Genomic DNA, 20,863 nt, shown 5'->3' on the forward strand with positions numbered 1-20,863 from the left:
GTCTAGCCACAGCATTTTGCACCAATTGGAGTCTCCTAGTTAACTTTGATGGGAGACCAATGTATAGTGCATTACAATAGTCAAGCCTTGATGTTACCATAGCATGAATTCAGGTGGCCAGATCTGCCATGTTGAGGTAGGAAACCATCTTCCAGGCTTGATTGAAATTGTAGAAAACAATGTTTGTGGTCACCTTAACTGGCTTTTCTAGTAGTAGCACTGGATCCAGTATAACTCCCAGGCTCTTGACTGAGTCTGCAAGGGTCAGACAAACTCCATCGAAAATGGGAAGTACTTCAAGCTGTCCTTCAAGACCTCTGCCTTCCCAATGAGCATCACTTCTGTCTTGTCTGGATTCAATTTAAATGTGTTTGTTATCTGCTGTTTGACCACAGCTGTCATGCAGTGACCCAAGATTTCTTCTGCAACCTGTGGGAACTTGGATAGTGAGATGGTGATGACATCTCACTCCATAGCTGCGAATGAGTTCTCCTAAAGGCTTTACATAAAAGTCGAATAACATGGGAGACAAGATTGTGTGTCGCGGAACCCTATATTCAGATGGAGATCATCCACTAAAACTACTAGAGCTGTCTCTGTCCCATGACCTATCCTAAATCCAGACTGAAAAAGGTCTAGAGCACAGACTTATCCAAGAAGACCTGGAGTTGGTCAGCTACTGCTCTCTCAATCCCATTGCCCAGAAAGGGTAAATTAGAGACTGGGCGATAATTAACCACATCAAATTAGCGGATGCATAACTGCCTGTTTGAGTGGCTAGGGGAAGGTGCCCTGAGTTAGTGATTGATTTACAATAGACCTCATGGTATCCATTTATAGTTAAGGCTATGTATGCACGTTATCTGATGTTATCTGATGTTCAGGGAAATAGATATCATTTTCACTTGACTAGAATTTGCAGTATATGATTTACTTTATTCATATAGTGCTATTCCTGTGTGCCTGATGCTTTACAGAGTACAAAGTCCCGGCTTCTGGGAGGAAGGGATGAACGAGAAAAGAATCATTTCAGTGAGGGCGGAGCTAAGAGTCAAACTACATGTGATGCTGGGATCTGTGGTCAGACATGCACCTTTAGCTGCAAGGAACAACCATGGGGTGGGGAAACTTGAATTGGAGCCATGGCCCTGCAGAAAGGGAGTTCTTCACCTATTTCCTCCTGCACTTACCCTGATCAGAAATGCCCTCTCTGGCTGCTTTGAACTTCACAACAGAAAAAAGGCAGGCATGGTATAGATATTGGTATCCATACGATTCCTGACTTTGTTTCCCTGTTCCGGGACTTAAAGCAGGTCTGTGTATGTGTGTGTGTGTAGGGGGGCGGTCTGATCAAGGGAGCAGGAAGTGGTAAACAGTTAAATCCTCTCTTCTCTTGATTATTATTGACCCTTCCTGCCCTAAGTGGTTGTTTTTTTCCAGATAATTGTCTGGGGAATCTGATTGTTAGGGATCCCAGTTGCCCACTGGTGCTGGGCAACCTCCTGCCAATTTGCCCACTTGCCTACTGGTCACTGGTGACAGGAAAGAGGTTGCAGGCCACCTAGCAGTCACTCACCACTAGCAAGCACTCTGGACCCAAGCACGGTGGGTGTGCTCCTAGCAGGTGCGACAATGTCACTTCCAGAAGTGACATCTTGCTGGCTGTGGAAGTGCTCCTGCTCTTCATTGAGGCTGACAGTTCAACAGCCAGAGTGATTATGTCACTCCAGGAAATGATGTCATCACATCAGTGCCAGGAGTGTGTGTGCGAAGATCCTCTAGTGGGTAAGTATCCAACCCCCCGGGCAACCCTACTGATTGTGGATCTCCAGCATCCTGTGTAGTTTGACCCCACAGAGGCTGTCCCAAAGACATCATGACAAAGGTGGGTTTTGAGGAGGGATGAGGAGAGTTTGTAGTTTGTGGAAAAGGTATAAAGAAAAGTGCTTCTTTTTAAGTGCCCCCAGTAGATTAGACTGACAAAGCACATGTGCATGTTGCTTATTTTATTTATTATGTGGATGCCCCACCTATCTTCTGTTCTTGGCACTTAAGGCGGTGTCCATGGGTTTCTCAAGTGATCTCCTATGTGATCCCTAGGCAGGCCCAAACCTGCGTAGGTCCATTGAAATTGCTGCATTATACTCCTCCAGATGGTTCTGATTGAACCCCCTCTTTGGGAGTGGGGCAATTTTTGTTGTATATCCTCTGAGAAAATACAGGGATTTTTGCAACTGAAAACATTGCTGTACAAGTCGTGAAACTTCTTTGCCCCCATGGATATAAATTCTTATGCATTATGTTCACACTACGAATGGTGTGCACCCAGATACCTTGCATCCATTTGCATTGGTGTATATAAGAAAATTTGTGTCGTGCCCCATGTTGTTGTATGTCTTGCTAAATAAGTTCCTCTGAAAATCAGTCTATAGCTTAATTTGCACACAATTAGCCTTGCAGCCACAAAATGGTCTCAGCAATCATCTTATGCTTACAGTTTCACATTTTGATGTTGAGTGGAAGCTTGTTGGTCCACCATTTAGCCTATGAACCTCTTACAGAAGATTGGAATTGATAAGTTAATTGCAGCAAGAATTGCACCAGTGACTTGTAGTCAACACTGAAATGAACTGAAATAAAGCAGCTACTGTCCTAAAGCAGACAGAGTGGATTTCATGTGGGTGGCAGTCTAATCTTCTTATATATATCCATGACAGAGTTGTATGACCAAATCACCGCCTGGCCCTTTTAAGTGGCCACTTGATTGTAGGAACTAGCCCACAGATATTACTTTCCATTGTATAATAACATTGTACACACATTCCAATAAGAAAAAAATTGCATGGTAGAATTTTTGTTTGATCAAGTTACAAAATTCTATTTAAAAAACCAGTTGGGAAATCTAATGGGATCTTCTGTTGTGGCAATTTTTATACACTGTTCTTTCACAAGGCCAGTGCAACTGCAAATAGAAGCCCAATGGAGTCTTTTAAAAAGGGTAGGGATCAGTTGGCCTTTCAGTTCAGCTTTTCCTCCTGCGTAATCAAACGAAGAAGTCTCTCTCTCAAAATCAGTCTCTATAAGAGACTGCAGTTGTAATGCACTGGGAAGTCAGTGCAAGCTGTGGGCAGTTAATGTTTGTCAGCATTAATCAATAGATCTGATCTGTTAATCTACCTTGGACACTATTTTAGATGGCAAGGCAGTACAGGAGATTTGAAAGTAAGTAGATAGTGGCTGTGTGTAAAAGGTAATTAAATCTGCAAAAAGATCAACAATTACATGGGAGTAAGCCCCATTGAACACTTCTGAATAAACATACATTGGGTTGCCTTGCATGGATGGATACGGGAGTTATATATTTATCGGAAGGAAGAGTCTGACTTCCAATTGTGTTTGGAACGTCAACAACAGACATAGTGGTCAGCAAATCAAATACTGATGCACTTCATTGTTTCGCGTGTTCTTCCTATAATTTCAGGCAGGGTATCTGTCCTCTCCCGCCCCTCAGTAAATTCATTTAGTTCTTTCTTTGCTGTATTAAAAAAATCACAACCACACCTTTTTTTGTATTTGAGAAACTGCTTTGGATAGGGAGGTGGAAATAGGCTTGAGCTATGTTGCAGGGAGTAAGTCCAGTCAGAGCTGCACACAACTAGTTGGGGCCGCAAATAAAAGTATGGCTTCCCTAGAGCTTAATCCATAGAGGAAATACATTTTTCAGCACAGAAAGGAGTCTACCAGAATGAGCTGATAGTTAGGGAATGACTGATAACTGGTAGCTGAGAAGTTTCCAGAGAAAATCTCATATTCAAAATAAAATTTTTGATTTGCCCTCATTGTTCTGTAAAATAAACATTCAGTCAAAGACATGCTGTATGTAACATAGCAGTATGTCAGATTTTAAAACCTCCTGTATATATTATTGTGCTTTAAGTACTGCTCCTAAGATTTTTAATAAAATTATGCATTGTTTTCCTTGAGGTTTTTTTGCCAATGTTTCCCTCAACTTTTTTTTTCTGTTTACCTGATAAATTTTTTTCTAGGTTTTAGACATTGTGAAAGCAAGCATTCGTTCCATTCTTCAGCGAATCTGGAAAGTTTCAGATGTTGAATGTTTACATTTGTACCGACTTTTTAACCGTGTATTTAATCGCCTTCTGTGGAGCCATGGACAGGGCCTGTGGAATTGTTTCTGCAATTCAGGGTAAGACAGGCACATTATAATAACTTGTGGTTTTTCCTTGACTGAAAACATACGTTTTTGTCACTGCTGTGGGATTATTTTTTCCCCATACTTAGTACTGACAATTCCACTTTCAAATCAATAATTTCTCAAAATATTTCTCTCCTCACTGCTGAGATAACAATGGATTCTATAACCTTCAGGTTCTACTTAACCAAAATCTGTTCATCATCATCCATTTGTGCTGTCAAAGATTTGGAACCAAGATCAGAAAGACTGGCAATCCCTCCCACTTTGCTGTCTCACTTTTTATAACCTTCTTGTGCAATGTCCTGTATGTTTCAAATGTTTTCTGATTTCTCGGTTCAAGGTGTCTTTAACTTCTGTCCATACCACTGAAAACACATGACCATGGTTTTAGATACCTTCATGTTTACTAGTAATGGGTACTACCATTATACTTGAAGCAAGGAAACTCAAGTTCAAAACCCTTCTCTACCATGAAACGGATGACATTGGTTAAGCCAGCGGTCCCCAACCTTTTTGACCCTGAAGGCACCTTTGGAGTTCTGATACAGGTTGGTTGGTGCAACCACAAAATGGCCATCACAGGCGGCACAGCCAACAACAAAACTCTAGGGAGTGAGATTATACATAATTCTAATAGTAACTCTTTGACATTTCAGGCAGAAGCTGTTTAACAGAATGCTTTTTAAAACAAACATGTTGTTTTAAAGTATTTTCTTGCACGCGCACAGCTTACTACTGTGGTAGCAGCTACTCTCAAAGTAATGTTAAAAAATCTGGACATCCAATCAGAAGCCCTGCTGCACAAAAGCTCCGTCTGGTTCCACACACTTTCTAAATACACTTGGTGGGTTCTGGGAAAGATGCCTGCAGGTGCCATGCTGCCCACAGGGACCACATTGGGGGCCCTGGGCTAAGCCATAACCTCTTAGTTTTTTCCACCTCACAAGGTAGTTGTGAGGATATAATGCAATAACCCCATATGTGCTTCCTTATTGTGAACGTTCTCATTAATTTTCGGAAAAAACTATATTTTTTTGTGAGCCTTCTATTTTTCTGAGATGGTTGGACCTAATCTTCTATGATCTTTGTGGCATAGCTGCTCTCCAGTTGTTGAGTTCCGTATTGTATTCCGTCCCAGTTGGTATCATATGGATTACCTGGAGCACGTGGGTAGCTCATACACCAGCTCTGTACCTCCTTCAGCACTTTGTGCCTCCTTCTGTGTAGTTCTGCAATTCTTTTCACAAGGCTTCTGTCTCTCTCTTTTTGCTTTTATGGAACTCAACTGCTGAGACTCCAGTTTTAAGGTGTAGATCAATGTTGGAAGAAAAGGAGATTTTTAATATTGTGCTAGTTTAGTGCTGCAGTTCTCTGCCCACAAGCTGCTTTTGCTCCTACCTGGGAAAAGGCATAGAGTACTTGTAAACTTTCCCAAGTTAGGAAGCAGATGAAGAGAGGCAGATTCCCCACCCACCCCCAACTTGGAAAGGATCTCAGTGGGAAAGGGTTAAACAGGTCCTCTGCTCTCCACCTGTGGAAACTTTCCTCATTAAACTGAAACTCCAGTGGTTGCATTCTATGAAAGGAAAAAATCGTATGAGAAGAATCATGGAACAACATGTACCATGTAGTTCCAACTTGATATTTGGATAGCAAGTGACCATCTGATCCAAGCAAGCCACCTAATGTGGAATTTTGAGCCCTAGACAATATAGAGCAGGACCACAAGTGACAAAAGGCACAGATTAGACACTTGTCAGCTTCCTTCAAGTTTTGATGGGAAATGTAGGCAGCTTGGCGGAATGTTGGACAAGTGACAGTTGAAAAGTCCATTGGACAGCAGTCAGAGAGCGAAGCTGCGAGACCAGGATGCCTACATTTCCCATCAAAACTTGAGGGAAGCAGACAAGTGTCCAATCTGTGCCTTTTGTCACTTGTGGTTCTGCTCTATTTTAACAAAGAAAGCCTTTACTTCTGTCATTTTCTGCATGTTTTAGTGTGGTTTAACAGAAGAGTAGAGGTCCATTCTCTCACCTCTACCTGATTGAATTCACATTCTGATTATTGTCACTTTTGCTTTAACTTACAAATGCAGGAAATAACCCCCCCCCCCTGCTTTTTAGCATCATTTGTGACTTCCTTATATCAATTTAGATATTTGGATCAGCCTTGTTGCTTGACTAATTCTGTCATTGATAAAAATTCTTGAAGAAGCTGGCTTCTACTGTAGCAACAGAGGTCTCTGGCACTCCTTTGCCAAAGACAAAACACTTTTGCTGCTGTGATGATTCTGCCTTTAAGAAAAAAACTTCAGGAAACAAGTACCTTGAAATGATTCTTTGACTGTGTATCTGTAGTTTGACATGAACACCACCCTCAATGTTCAAGTTGTTGTTTAATATTATATGGTGCATCTCATGCTTTCATTTTTGATGCTGGTAGAGTTTTAGCTTTACTGCAGACAGTTAAATGAAACAACATTCAAATCAGAAACACAGAAGAAACCAGTTTAGCTATTAAGCAGGACCATGAAGCATACCTTGTACGCTAATCTTCCCGTCCCTTCCAGCTTAATTGTAACATACCACAATTTACAGATCAGAACTAAGCCAGCAAGTCCCTTGAAAGTATGCACACTATAAGAACCCTTCTCCAGTACAGTTTCATGGCCACACAGCAGCCTGCCCACTGACTTTAGAAAGTGTTGTTTTGCTGCACTGAAATACGTGACAGATTTGAAACACAAAAAAAGAATGCCTGTTACTTTATGAGGGAAACAAAGCAGATACAGTTGCATCATTTGTTAAACCAAGACACTGGAATTCAGTTGGCAAAAAGAGAATTCAAACTAAAAAAATAGCCAAAAAAGAGATTAATTAACCTCATTGTCTTTTTATTATTATTTAACATTTTTTATTCTAGCTGAAGTTTTTTTAGTGTGAGTTTTGTGTGTGTGTGTGTGTATCTATTAACAGCAGTTATATTTGCCAGACACGCAACTGTGGGGATTTTATATTCCAAAAACACATTTTATTTTTTGTCTTTCATAATTGACATCAGTTATTCAGTTTGAAAACCTATATTCTGGCAATGCCTTCATTTTATTCATTGGTTTGACACTGTGGTTTCAGATAGTTGCTTGAACCTTGTTCAGTGTCTGCCCGTTTGAATTATACTCCCTTTGGAAGGATGTCAGTATGGCTTTTTTTGTGCTAAACCTAAACAATTGTGCCATAGAGACACTTAGGCACTCACTGAATAACTGTTTACAGGCCTCTTCAAATATGAAGATTAACTTCTTAATTTGTGTTTTTATATTTCCCACCAGCTGCCAGTGAAATATGGCAGGCACTTTTCTGTGAATGGGCAAGGTCATGCATTATTTCTTTTACTCCTCCATGGCTAAGTCTGAGTCTCTCATGTAGAGCAGTAAAGCTTTTAGATTGCCGTTTGTGACAGAAAACATGAGGTCATGTCTGTTTCCATGCCAACAGGAGCTCCTGGGAGACAATATTCAGTAAAAGCACAGAAGCAGTGACTGCCGATCAACTCCAGTGTTGCCAACGAATAGTAGAGCTTTGTAAACAGTGCCTGCTAGTGGTTTACAAATACTCCACAGATTCTAGAGGATCTCTCACTGGAATTAACCCTGACTGGGATGATACAAGGTATACATTCCATCCATTCTGATTCCCCATATTCTATCACTAAGAGAAATGCAGGATTGCAAGGATTTGTTTATACTGCTGTACTTGGGTATTTTGTTTTTGGAGGCTCAAGTTGCAGAACACACCAAAATAAATGGTTTTTATTTTATTTTAAAAGCAACAGATACTTTCCCCCCCAATCCAGCAGTTTATTATTTTTGTTACACACTCACACACATACAAGGGAAAACCTTGTATGGCCATGAAAAGCAAGAGGAACAATGTGACATTTCTATATAATGCTCAAAGATATATATACATGACAGCAGGGATTGATGATATTTACACAGTTGGATCCAGCAATTGGCTGGCAGATGTGAAGTTTTGCTGTGTTCTCCCTCCCTCACAGCACCTGTAAAACTGATTCCTGGGGCCATGTTCCTTCCATTGATAGCGATGCTGAATCCAGCAACAGCCTTCCCAGCCTTACTGTTTAAAAAACAAAAACAAAACCCAGTAAGTTTAAGAAGGGACCATGTTCTTAACTGAGACTAGACAGACCTTCATTGGTAAATTCTATTTGATCAACTCTCATCTGGTTTGAGCTTCAGCTGTACTTTTACTTTTTAGCTATTACATCTGAAGTTGCGGCTGTAGAAGGGGGCAGAGTGCGTACAGATTATTGTGGCTGTGTCAAAAGGAAGTTATGGAAGTGCTACTGATGTAAAGGGCAGCATAGCTTATGACATCTGAAAGTACAGGGACATGGTGATTTGTGTCAAAATGGAGAATTAAATCTTACTTTGCCTTTCTCCTACCCCGGCTGTTTGTCCCAAAGGCTTCCACAGACTGAAATTTTAATTCCCATAGGTAACCTTTAGCATTCCTTCAGTTCCTATGGTTTACATTTATTGGCTAAACAGGAATGCAAACAGGAATCAAAAAGCATTTAACTAAACCAAATATTTTAGAATTGTAGATAATTGGTGGTGGACTGGTTCCTTGTATAAAGGAATAAACATGATAAACAGCAAATTAATTTCACAGAACAGTCTAACATAAATTAACACCAGCTGGATAAAAAGAAGTTAATTGATAGAGACAAGGTAACTACACTGCAAAAAAAAAGCCTCATGCATAATCATCTTATTTATTGATAGCTAAGGGACCCTGATCTGTAGATATTTAAATCTGGAGATTGGCACTATGAATGGACAATGCCCCAGATTTGCTGAAAAATCTGAATTTAAAAAGAAAAAATTGGGGAATTAAATACAAACACAAAATGATAAAAGGAGCACCTGTAGCTTTAAAAAACAGATGCCCTCAGTGGCTGTTGCTAGGCAACCATAACAGTTTAGCCAGTATTCTAGGTTTGGTTTCTGTCAGGAAAGGTGAGGGGACAGGGGCCTTTCCAGGGCCTTTTTGGCCTTTGATGGAGAACTCTTTGAGGCCAGGCTGCGAAGCAACCACAGGTAACTTGATACCACAAGAGTTACATGACTCACCCAGGCCCAGCTGATTGCTATTGTTCAACAGTAGCCCTCCCCCCCAAGCCAGTGTAATGTAGTGGTTAGAGACCCAGCTTTGAATCACCACTCTGCTGTGGAAGCTCACTAGGTGACTGATCCAGTCGCATGCTGTCAGCAAAACCTGCCTCTCAGGGTTGTTGTAAGGATAATATGGAGGCAAGGAGAATGATGTAAGCTGCTTTGGGTCCCCAAAGAAAGGCAGTATATAAATGAACTAAATAAGTAATGAATATAGATGAAGATGGGGGTGGGGTATAGAAAAAAGGTAAGTTGTGCAGTGGGTTTGAAGGAAAGAAGGTAGGGAAAGGTGAGCATATGGGGGTTGCCAGGAGGAGGGCAAGTGTAAATACTATGGGGAAGAGAATACAGGGAAAAGTAAAGTACTTCTGATAAGTCTTTGCAGGTTCTCCACCATGCAACTGGGCCATAGAGGATAGGCTACTGGGGGGAGGGGAAGCTGAAGATAGGGGGGCAGCCAAAGGAGGATAGGAAGGAGAGAGGAAGCAGGAAAAGAGGAGAGCTTATGGGGTGTCCAGGGAAGGGAAAGAGGACATGACAGCGGAGGGGAAAATGGGATGTCCTCCTGCAAGTCCTTATGGATCCCCCACTTGTAAATATATCTAATTCTCAACATGGCCAAATATGTAGATTCTTAAATCTGAAGACTGAAGCCATTTACAGACAAGACAAATCTTTCCACAAGCCTCGTAAAAGCCCAAGGTTTGCAGAAAATTCTGAAATCTAAATTGCCCCCCCCCCTCCCAATAACAGAAGCAGTTCCTGTAGCTTTAAGAAACAAATACTTTCTGTGGCCATTGCTAGGCAACTACAACAGTATTGCCAGTTGCATTCTTGGTTTCTGTCAGTAAATGGCAGGAGGAGGGGGCAAGGCCATTTCCAGGGCTGTTTTGACTTTTCAAAGAGGACTCATCAGGACCAGAGCCAGCAGCAACCAATAGGTTACTTACCACCACCGAACTTGCATGACTCACTCAGGCCTGGCTGCTTACTACTGTTCAATAGGAAGAGGAAAGCAAGGGGCTCCCCTTCCCACTCAAGATACAAACAGAACTGTTTGTTCTGTTTGTTTACTACTGTTCAATAGCAGGCACGCCATGAAAGTCAGTGTTGTATAGTCATTAAGAGTTTCAGACTAGGATCTGAGAGATCCAAGTTCACATCTGTAGTCCGGAACCTCACTGTGTTACCTTAGATTCACAGGTTATTCTTGCTTTCATTATTTGTATTAAAGTGAATGTTGTTTATTGAAATAGTGTGAAAAACAAATGAATTAATCAGTCTTATAAACTACAATTATGCATCATCTTTTGGCAAAAAAGAATGAAAAGACCCAGAGATGTAAAATTTCCAGAAATTTTCAGAGTTCATGGGGAAAAATCTTCAGGAGCATATCCAGCAATCTGCTTCCACACAGAGACTGTTCCCTGTGTAGCTTTTGTTACTGCATTGGATCTCTTGTTCTCACAATGGAGCAACCACAGAGCAGTTTCCCCCACACTTTTCTTGGTTTAGAAGCCACAGCCACTACTCTCCTTTTCCTTCATCAAAGGGCTTAAAAACAACATGTTATAGTTTTATAAAAACTATAAAATGATCTGTTACCACAATCCATTAGTTCCCAGCTTTTTTTTTTAAAAAAAAGGATATTCTAGTCCTTTTCCATGCAGAGTTATAAGAAGAAGCATGCAAGCTGCATGCTTCCCCATATTTTAACTTCACAGTGAAAAGGGCTCTGTGTGTGTGTGCATATGCGTGCACCGTAAAGTCACAACTGACTTACAGCAACCCCAGTAAGCAGCTTTCAAGGCAAGTAAGAAGCAGAGGTAGTTTGCCATTGCTTTTCTCTGCAGAGTCTTCCTTGGTGGTCACCTTCCAAGTACTGACCCTGCTTAGCTTCTGGGATCAGGCTGTACCATGCTGCCTTCCCTCCTGAAAAGGGCTATAGACATTTAAAAAAGAATTGGTAGATTGTGGTAATAGATCATAGTATTGCTATAGCAATCTAGCAATTTTTTTAAAAAGTCTGATAAAAGCCAAACAGTGTGTGTGGGTGGGTGGGTGGGGGAGGGAGGGATGATGGCTACAAGGACTAAGGCAATGAAAATTGTGTATATTTCCATTAATAGCCAGGTTTCTTTCACATGTTGCAGGAAGTGCAGGGATCCTAAGCAGGCAAGGATATCTGAGTAGTGTATGTTTATAGTATATACGAATTATAATTACCTAATATCATAACTTACCCTTAAATGGTTACATAGAAAGCAGGGTTTTTTCTGGGAAAAGAGGTGGCGGAACTCTCAAGAGGGAAATGAGGAAGAAACACACGGGATTCTTTGAAGTTATATTATTTTTAAGCACTATTGCCGAGTATTTTCAAGAGGTGCCGGAACTCCATTCCCCTGAAAAAAAGTCCTGATAGAAAGCATTTTGAAGGTGTAAAAGGAAGCTTGAAAGTATATAAAATCCCAACATATAAAAAGAATCTCACTCATCATTCCAAGAGAAATAATTCATGAGAAGTCTTCTTCCATTTTTTGGGGAAAACCCCCCAGTTTTTTCATGTGAAAAATAGTCTGGGGTAGAGAAATGAAACCATCGGTGTTCCAGCCTCTCTCTCATCCCAAACAGGTACCATCTCTGGACATGTCTGTTCATTTCTGCCTTTTCTAAACCTATGAAAATAGCTTCTTGTGGCAATACATTTCTTTAAAGAATAAAGGGAGATCCTTTATTTTTGTACATCTCAAAATTTCACCTGTGTCAGGCAATGCTGAATCCATAGGTTCTTTGCACTGACAGTCTTGGTATTTAATGATATTTGAGTGCACCCTTGGCACTGCCATTTTACACACTTCACTGAATTAGGTCTAGTAGGAAGGAAACTCTAAATCTGCACAGGATCACAGTAGACTAGAACAAATCTGTTTTCTATTAATTTGCAAGAAGCTTTTGAAGGCAACAACCTGGCTTTATCATATGTTGTCAAGGCATGGCCCAGTACTTTTGTAGGACTAATCATGACAGTTTCAGGGTGTGTTTTATCTTCATTAATCAATGTGGTTCCATAAAATGATGTAATGCTTTTCAAATAGTGCACTCTATTATGTGCTGTAGCAATAATCGATTCCAGCATTATGCATTACTTGTTTTACTGTTTCCATTTAGTGTCGGTGTTGTGTTTATGCACTTTCTGGAGCATTTATCTAATAACTGCAAGTAATTATAGTACATCAGTAATGGAGAATAGATTAAAGTGTGATTATTAGACAATTCATGATAAATTTTTGTTCGTAGGATTTTATTCATGTTCTGCTTCTTGCCTGCCTTTTAAGCAAATAAATCAGAGAGTCACTGATAAATGGTGAATGAGCAGTTTGCTAAAATCATGATAATGAGGTGGTGGTGATGTCACAACTCCTTTAAATAACAGTCTAGTGTAGTATATAACCTACCAATATTTTGTTAACATCTTATCATTTGTTCAGACATTTTTTTTAAGGCAATGAGAACCACTAGGCCTATATCCCTGCACTTTCACTAGGGACTGATCCTCTAGCTGTAGGGGCTCACCATGCAGAAGTAAGGGGCGGGAAGCCTGTTTACCCTTGAAAAAGAATAAGGGAGATATGCGTTTTTGTATTGGAGAGGGGTGTGTGCTTTTGAATTAGAAGGCTATTGTTGCTTGAAAAGGTTCTCTCTCTCTCCCCCTCTGATTTTCCTTCTTAATGCAGGTGTGCGGAAGGGATAGATGCTAAGAGTTGTGTCTTTTTATATTGATGCCTTAGCCATGAAAGTTTCATAGCCACATTGTGCACCTCAGTCACAATAACATTGGATGTGCTAGCCAGGAAGGATAAAACCTAAACATGCTTTGTGGTTTGAGTGCTGGAGATAAAAAAATGATTTCCCCATAGCATTGAAATCTCCTGGAGAGAATACTGTTGTGTTCACTGCTACATATATCAATAATAAAAGGCTAGTAGTGTGTGGTGAACTTCCAAGGGCATCATTTCCAGCCTTTAGTTTTGAAAATGGTAAAAATGAAGCAGTTTTTAAGCATTTCTAGAATAGAGAAAGAGTTTAGGTAAAGCAACTTCAGATAGGCAGGGTTTTCTATGTAACCCTGAATAGTCACACATTTGAAGGAATTCATTTTTGTGTACATGTTAACACTGGCTCTTCTTATGAAATAGACACTAGGTATGGGCTAACCTAAAATTTATTTGTTTTCTGCTTGCATGTATTCAACTAGCACTAACAGATGTCAAAATGCCAGTAGTCAAATGATAGAGCTAGAGTGATGCTATACTTATTCACTGAACACGTTTACCATGTCTTTGAAAAAATACCCCATCCTGGCTTCATCTCATCCTCCTTCCTTCCCTTCTCTAAAGGAAGACTGTGGCCTCATTTGCATAAGCAGTTGAATTAGATGATGGGAGAATGCACTGTATTCTCAGGCCAGAGGTGAGAGACAGAGCTTCTGAATAGTTAACCCATGTAAAATTCCCACTGCATACAAAACATTAGAATACTACAAAGAAAACCTTTTGCCCACTGCTTTGCCTGCTGTGTTGGCATTCTACTTGCAAGGAGGTGTTAAAGTGAGGTAGTAGCCATAAATGATATTATGGCTACTACCTTACCTATTTAAGCATCCTATTACCTATTTAAGCATCCCATTCTCCAGCTTAAACAGGCAAGGCCTGCCACCTTCATTCATCTTCTCTCTTGGCCCTCTCCAATATAACTTTTGACTATTCTGCTCAAAAGACAGCCGAGTTTCCATACTGAGAGGCAGTATGTGGTAAAGCATTCCTGGAGTTGTAGAGTTTCATAATGCAGATGGATGATTTGTTTGTTTGAATGCTCTCTCTTGCTGGAAATGAGCTACGTGGAGAAAATTAACATGGCAACAAGAAGGATGGGTTAGAGTCATTGACCTATATTGATGTGATACTGCCGATCAAATGTAACTAAATGCTATTTACGCAAACAGTAAAAGTAGTCTTACACATAATAAAAGCAATCTAAATGGCAAACACTTCAGTAACCTTCAAAGGCAGAGTGTATATGAGTGTACAAATGTACATCAAGCTTCAATTAAATGTGAAATGTGTTAAATTCCTTACATCTGCAATTTTGCTAAGATTATTTGGTTCTGCTCTGCTCCTTAATGAGTGAGAAGAAGAGGAGGCCTCAGATGCAGAGTTGGAGGTGTTCCAGAGAAAGTTAGGCATGTCATAATTCCTATTGAAATCAAGGGAATGTAAGCATTTAACAGTACCCTTAAATCCTTCTGACTTAGGACTTCTTCATATGACATTTCTTTTAAATAAGTCAATGTGATGTAGAGACTACAGTGTTGGGACTGGCAAAGCTTGGGATCACATTCTTGCTCACTTGGTGAACTTTAGTACCTCTCAACCTAACCTTTCTCACTGGGTTGCTGAGTGTAAAATGAAGAGAATTCTATGTATACTTCCATACCACCCTGAACTCTGGGTAGGAAGGAATTGCAGTAAATACATACACATTTGTAGAGGAAGAAAAGGGGCATAGAAATTTGTCAGGCTATGGCAACTGCATATTGGAGTCTGAGGCAGGTACATCCTCCAGTGTCCTTTCTTTAGTTAGGCCTAGGTTGAGCACTGCCCTTTCTTGCCCTCTGGGTGTAACCGGTGGCAGTCCAAACCTCCGTCTCACATGTGCCATCCACATGGTGCCTTCCTAAACCTCAGTGGGGCTTTTGCTCCTCTTGTGCCTGTTGCCGTCACTTGGCCTTTGTGGGAACTGCCCATGGGCGAGGAAGAGGAAGGCTCCCCACACTTTTGTGCAGGCTTGCCACTCTGAGCCCTGCCTTCTGCCCAGTCTCCTGTTACCCTGCACTGGCTGCTGCAGGGACTGTTTACTACCCTTGTGTACCACTGGGGGTTCAGCCAGTTGCCAACAGACCACCACCTTCCCATGGCACCTGTGTTAGATAGAGTGGTTGAGCACTGGGGGTCCATGTGGTACCAGCTAGCAGCATTTAAGAATTTAAAAAAACGTATTAAAAGAAAAATGTTGACGCACTTTTAAGCACAGCACCAAACCAAGCAAGGGAACTAAAAAAGAAATGAGTAAAAACTCAATTCTTCTTCCCTTTGTATATGCCTAACTTAATAAAATAATAATAACAACGTGCTTATATTCTGCTCTTCTAGACAGATTTGTCCCCACTCAGAGTAGTGAACAAAGTCAGTGTTATTAATTATCCCCACAGTGTAACTGTGTGTTTGCCTTTTACTGCTCTCTTAATACAGAAACCTTTCCTGTAGAACATCTGCCTGTTTGATAGTTGTGAGGGTGGCTTAGAAAGCATTTGGCTTTACCTTACTTCTCCTATTTGTTCTCAGCTAAGAGGCGCTTTTTAAATTGGAGGTGAATGTTTTGATACAGTCCAAACCTACAAATAAAAAGCATTTCTCCACAAGGGGTGTTCAGCTTCACCCAGAACCCTCTTTCTCTGGCCTGGTGCCAGTCCTTTGACTGTGAAGGAATTGCCTGACCTTTCCTCCTTGACTGTCCCCAAGATGGCCGTGGAGTCCCCCAATGTTCCCTTTTTGGGGGCAAAGTCCTGGCAAGTGAGGGGAACCTGGACCAATGTCCTCCACTTTTGGGCCTTCCCTTCTGCTGCCTTAACTTCTCCCAAGGTTTCAAAGGTCGCTTGGTTGGCCAATGCAGGCCTAAAGATGTTTGAGCTACCACTGACCTCCTCCTGCAGCCTGCACCCCAGTGTGGCCTGCTGCCTGAGCCCCAGATCCCTACCAAGGTGTGTGCCAGGCCCACTGGGCTCAGAGGCTGCTAATGGTGCATGTCTGCATGCTAGGGCTGTCGGGAGCCCTGGTGGGAGTGGGGGATACCCTGCTCCTAGCTTCTGCATCTCGCCACCACTCACCTGGCCAGCAGGAGGCAAAGGCCCCGAGGAATGGGCCCAGGAGGCAAGAAGCCTCCTGGGCCAGTGCACAGCACATGCACTTCCTATGGGTGCAGTGGTGTCACTTCCGGAAGTGATGTCATCATGCTCAGTAGTGGCCATGTTCCCATCCTTCACAGGGGCCAGAATTGCTCCCGCATGCTCCTGCCCTTGTGAAAGTGATGTAATTGTGCCTGCTGGGAGTGCACACAGGAAGGTAGACAAGGGAAGTGCCAAATCCACCTCCCTCCCTCCCTCTGGCAACCCTACTGCATGCAGCCTTATCTCAACCCACCTCCTGTAGGATCCTGGCAGGGCTACATGGCTCAGAGGCATCTAGGTGAGGCTGCCCACCTTGAAGGTTCATCCAGAGTAGGGAGATCAGTCCCCATACCTTTCCAGCGGGGTGTGTGGGGCAGTACTCACCAACAGTTCTTTGTGTATACCCGCTTCCTGCACCGATGCAATGACTTCCACTTCTGGAAGAGATGTCACTGAGCTTTGTGCAGGAATGCTCCCATACTTTGCATGCAGCTGATTTTTTTACAATTGGCCCCCACAAAGTGCGATGACATCACTTCAGGATGTTTTCAAATAAACGACACATACAGAATTCAAACCTATTTCTACTCCTTATCTTAAATTTTTTTTAAAAATCATTATTCCATTATTACCCCTATCTTATCATTACCTTTTCTTAACAATAACAGTGCTGATTTCTTAAAACAACTAATTATCATAATCTTTGAGAGTATTAAAATAACATTGGGAATTCAAACCTATTTTTACTCTTTATCTTAGAAAATAAAAAAGTCCTGGCAGACACCCCAGGAACACGCATGGCATGCATGCTCCCAGAAGTGACGTCATTGCGCTGGCTGTGGGAGTGCTCCTGTTCTTTGGGGCTGATTTTGGCCCAAATGGGCCAATTCTCAAAGAATTGAGAGAATGCACAGAGAATGGGAGCGCTCCCGTGGCTGGAAGTGATGTCATCACACAAGCATCAGGAATGTGCGCATGAGAAACCAAGCACACGGAAGGTCTTCTTCCTCCTGCTGGGAGGGTAAGGGGACCTGGCAACTCGACAGAGGGAGCTGTGGACTGTTGAAGCCTGCCCAGCTTGGAGCTGCTGCCCCATGGCTAAGATCACCCTTGCTGTATTGGTTCAATAATTTATAGAAGTTATCTTTTCAAGCTGTTTCACCTGAAGTGAGTCAGCTGTGGTTTCACACTAAGCTGTGAGATTCCTCTTCTGCCTGGGGAATGTGACCAGGCTGCAATTTCCATTTCTTCTTCCTCATTACCTGCCCACTCAGAGCCAAGATACAAGTGACGCCTGACACAGGTTGGACACTTGTCAGCATCCCTCAAGTTTTGATGGGAAATGTAGGCATCCTGTTCTTGCAGCTGTAATGGAGAGCCAAGCTGTAAAACCAGGACGCCTACATTTCCCATCAAAACTTGAGGTAAGCTGACAAGTGTCCAACCTGTGTAAGGTGTCACTTGTAGCTTGGCTCTCAGACATTTCATCCAGAGTCCATTCTCCAGCTCCACACCTTCCATATTTTATGTGTTCTGTTCCTTGGATTATGAGGTACCAGTTTCACACATTGTGTTCTCAGCAGTTGTGTGAGGTTTCAGTGGGCTCTACTTTCATTGCATGACTGCTCACTTAACTATAGTATTGATGACCCATTTGTTTTTGTTTTTTTAAATATAATGATTGTTTAGTCATATGGGGAAAATGCCAAGATTCTGGAACTTGTTATCTGTTATTTTACATCTGTGAAGCAGGAGCAAGAAGATGGCTAGTATCAAAAGCATCCCACCTAACCATGATCCCTAATCCAAGAGCAGTACTAAATGGCCCATGGCGTATGTACCATTGCCAATACCCCACACAAAAGGTTGTTCGCATACACAGAATGGTCCAGAGAAATGATAGCTCTTAGATGTCACTCTATGATTTATGTTGCTTTGTATGATCAATCATACATGCATGCATGCATGCATGTAGCTGGCAATCTCCTTTGAATGAAGCATTTGTGCTGAGCAAGATTTGGTAAGTATTTTCATGAAATCACTGGCATTTTAGATGATTATTTTAAGTTGGTTTTAAAATGGAATGGAAGTATATGCATCCTGAGATAGAGGGGGAAAAAAACCCCTCTCCTACCTGGACCCTGAAACATGAGACAAGATCAGCAAGTGATATCTCTTGTAGATATTCAGAGTTTCGGTATTAATTGAGGATGGGAGAAGTATGCTGTTCAGCATTTAACCTGCTGGCATGAACAGAAAATGTTAATGGAACGTGACATCACAATGGAGAATGAGGTACATGTGTCACATCCTCTGAAGAACGGTTCACCACGGAGAAGAGACACTGATTCAGCCTCAAGAAAGTTGTATCTATGTGAGCCAAAGTATAGCCGTACCTATGTGATGATCATGCAGATATCTGATTAGATGCATCTGGGAGCTGCAGTTCACTACCCTGAGACACACCTAACTTTCTCTGGATTAAAAAAGAAACGAAATAAAGCAATACCTTTATTAGTGGACCAGCCAGTAAAGTAAATTTTGTTCTAGTGGACAAACGACAACCTGGTCTCCCCATTCTCCCTCCTGAGTTAGTTTGTTTTAAGGAATATTTGCCTTCGGTTTAAAATTGTGCCTTTTTCTCCTCTTTCTAAATAATTTTTAGATATTCACTGCCAGGACCTTTGCAGTTCATCATGAAACCTTCCACCGGTTTTGGGTGTAGCTCCACTGGACTGACTCGTTCAATTTTGTTTCCACCTAGATACGACCATTCTTGAAGCAAAAAAGGAATATTGTTATGAATAATGGGAAATTTCTTTCATTCCCCCCCCCCTGAACATGTGATGGAACTGAACATAGACACTGTTATATATTTATTACAGCATATAAAATGTAGCTCAAAACCCTACTGTAAACACTTAACCTTCCTGGAAATGTAATAAATCGTATTAAAATGTTTACAGAGATACGTGAATGTCCAGACCTTGCTAGGTTTTTAAATCTTTTCTTCCTACTAAAAATATTATTTTTGCTGCAGAATTACTAAAATAGAATTAATCTGGGGATTCTATTACAGTGCTAACTTATTTTATAGGCACAATACCTTTGGACTTGAGATATTTATGCAAAGCCTACTGTTGTCCTCGCATAGGTACTGATGTGTCATCAGGATAGATGATAAATACTGAATAACGTAATAATTAATTACCAAGTATGATGATTTATAGCACATCTAAAGAGAAACTTGTAAAAACCAATATCTAATGTACCTTCTGGCATCTTTTTTGATATAAAGAAAATTATGAGAAATGTGTAATTTTTATTTTTCAGTAAGGGCATGCTGAAGTATTTCTTGGCTTAAGTAAAGACAATCCACCGGGTAAACTATTCAAAACCATCAGTTCTGACATACAGTTTCTAGTTGGAGCCTTGTAATAAAAACAGATGGAAATGGTTAACATTGATTCTTTCTCTGTCCTTCTTGTGCCTTGAGACTTTGGGTTCTTTCTGGGACTGCACAGTTATTTACAACTTTGTAGGAATTGTGCAAGTTTTCTGCTACTTAATGCACAAAGCAGGCCTCTTTCAGAAGTACTGAGATGCTACCACATCCTCTCCAGATCTTATGAAAGAATGTATTTGTCCAATGAGGCATGCTTCACCGTAATGCAAAGGGAATCCTCTGATGTGTAGTATTTTCTTTCAGAAACCATGAAAAATGGACTCGGAAATGTAATTATCTAGGGGCACTTTTTCATGATGAAGAATTGCTTTTCCAGACCAGGAAACTGGCAAGAATGTGACATAGCTATAAGGTGTCTGTGACAACACAGAGGTGACTGGAAGTAGCATACATATCATCAGTGGTAGTTCTATCAAACCTCTTCCATTTTTTGCCTCGGTCTGCAAAGTCAAAGGTTAGTTCTAGCTATTTGAAACAGCCTGACTTAAAATAGAGTCTGGTCACATGTTGCATGGGCTATGGGAACATCATTAAAAATGGAATCCCTTTACAAAATAGTCTGTGCATATTTAGAGAAGCTTACTGTGCAGATGGCCATCATGTAGTGAACTTCAGGAACCAGAACCAAGAGCAACAGGAAATTGGTGTACAGGGATTCAAAATATCATGTCAAACCTTTCAAATGTTGCAGCAAGGTGTGTGGTTGGCGAACCTGCCACATGGATGCCCTATAAATTTAAAAAGTGGCATTCTTGTGGCTAGAGCAATGAGTGCTTCACTCTGTTTTTAGCTGGAGCTGATGATACTGCAATACTTACTGGCTCTCTTAGACCAGTTGCTCACCATCAAAGTAGTCTGATGACTGAATACAGGGCTTCCCAAATGGTGTGTTGCAAAACATTAAATCTTCAAAGAAACTTTTCATCTAGATCACCGCACTCCTGATAGAAGAAACACAGATGTGAGGTCCCTTCTAAGGGT

The 20,863-nt window shown here is 41.3% G+C and overlaps 1 protein-coding gene across 1 annotated transcript in view; it reads left to right on the top strand.

The window, feature by feature from the left end:
- TTLL7 (tubulin tyrosine ligase like 7) overlaps nucleotides 1-19,812 on the top strand; it is a 69,223-nt gene extending 49,411 nt beyond the window's left edge. The window contains exons 18-20 of the mRNA XM_054980523.1: nucleotides 4,047-4,207; nucleotides 7,711-7,884; nucleotides 19,082-19,812. Coding sequence (XP_054836498.1) covers nucleotides 4,047-4,207; nucleotides 7,711-7,884; nucleotides 19,082-19,196 — 450 coding nt within the window. The 3' untranslated portion in view covers nucleotides 19,197-19,812. The remainder of the gene's footprint in view (nucleotides 1-4,046; nucleotides 4,208-7,710; nucleotides 7,885-19,081) is intronic.
- The last annotated feature ends 1,051 nt before the right edge of the window (nucleotides 19,813-20,863 follow it).

Source organism: Eublepharis macularius, chromosome 5 (assembly GCF_028583425.1).
Source record: "Eublepharis macularius isolate TG4126 chromosome 5, MPM_Emac_v1.0, whole genome shotgun sequence".
Taxonomy (NCBI): Eukaryota; Metazoa; Chordata; class Lepidosauria; order Squamata; family Eublepharidae; genus Eublepharis; species Eublepharis macularius.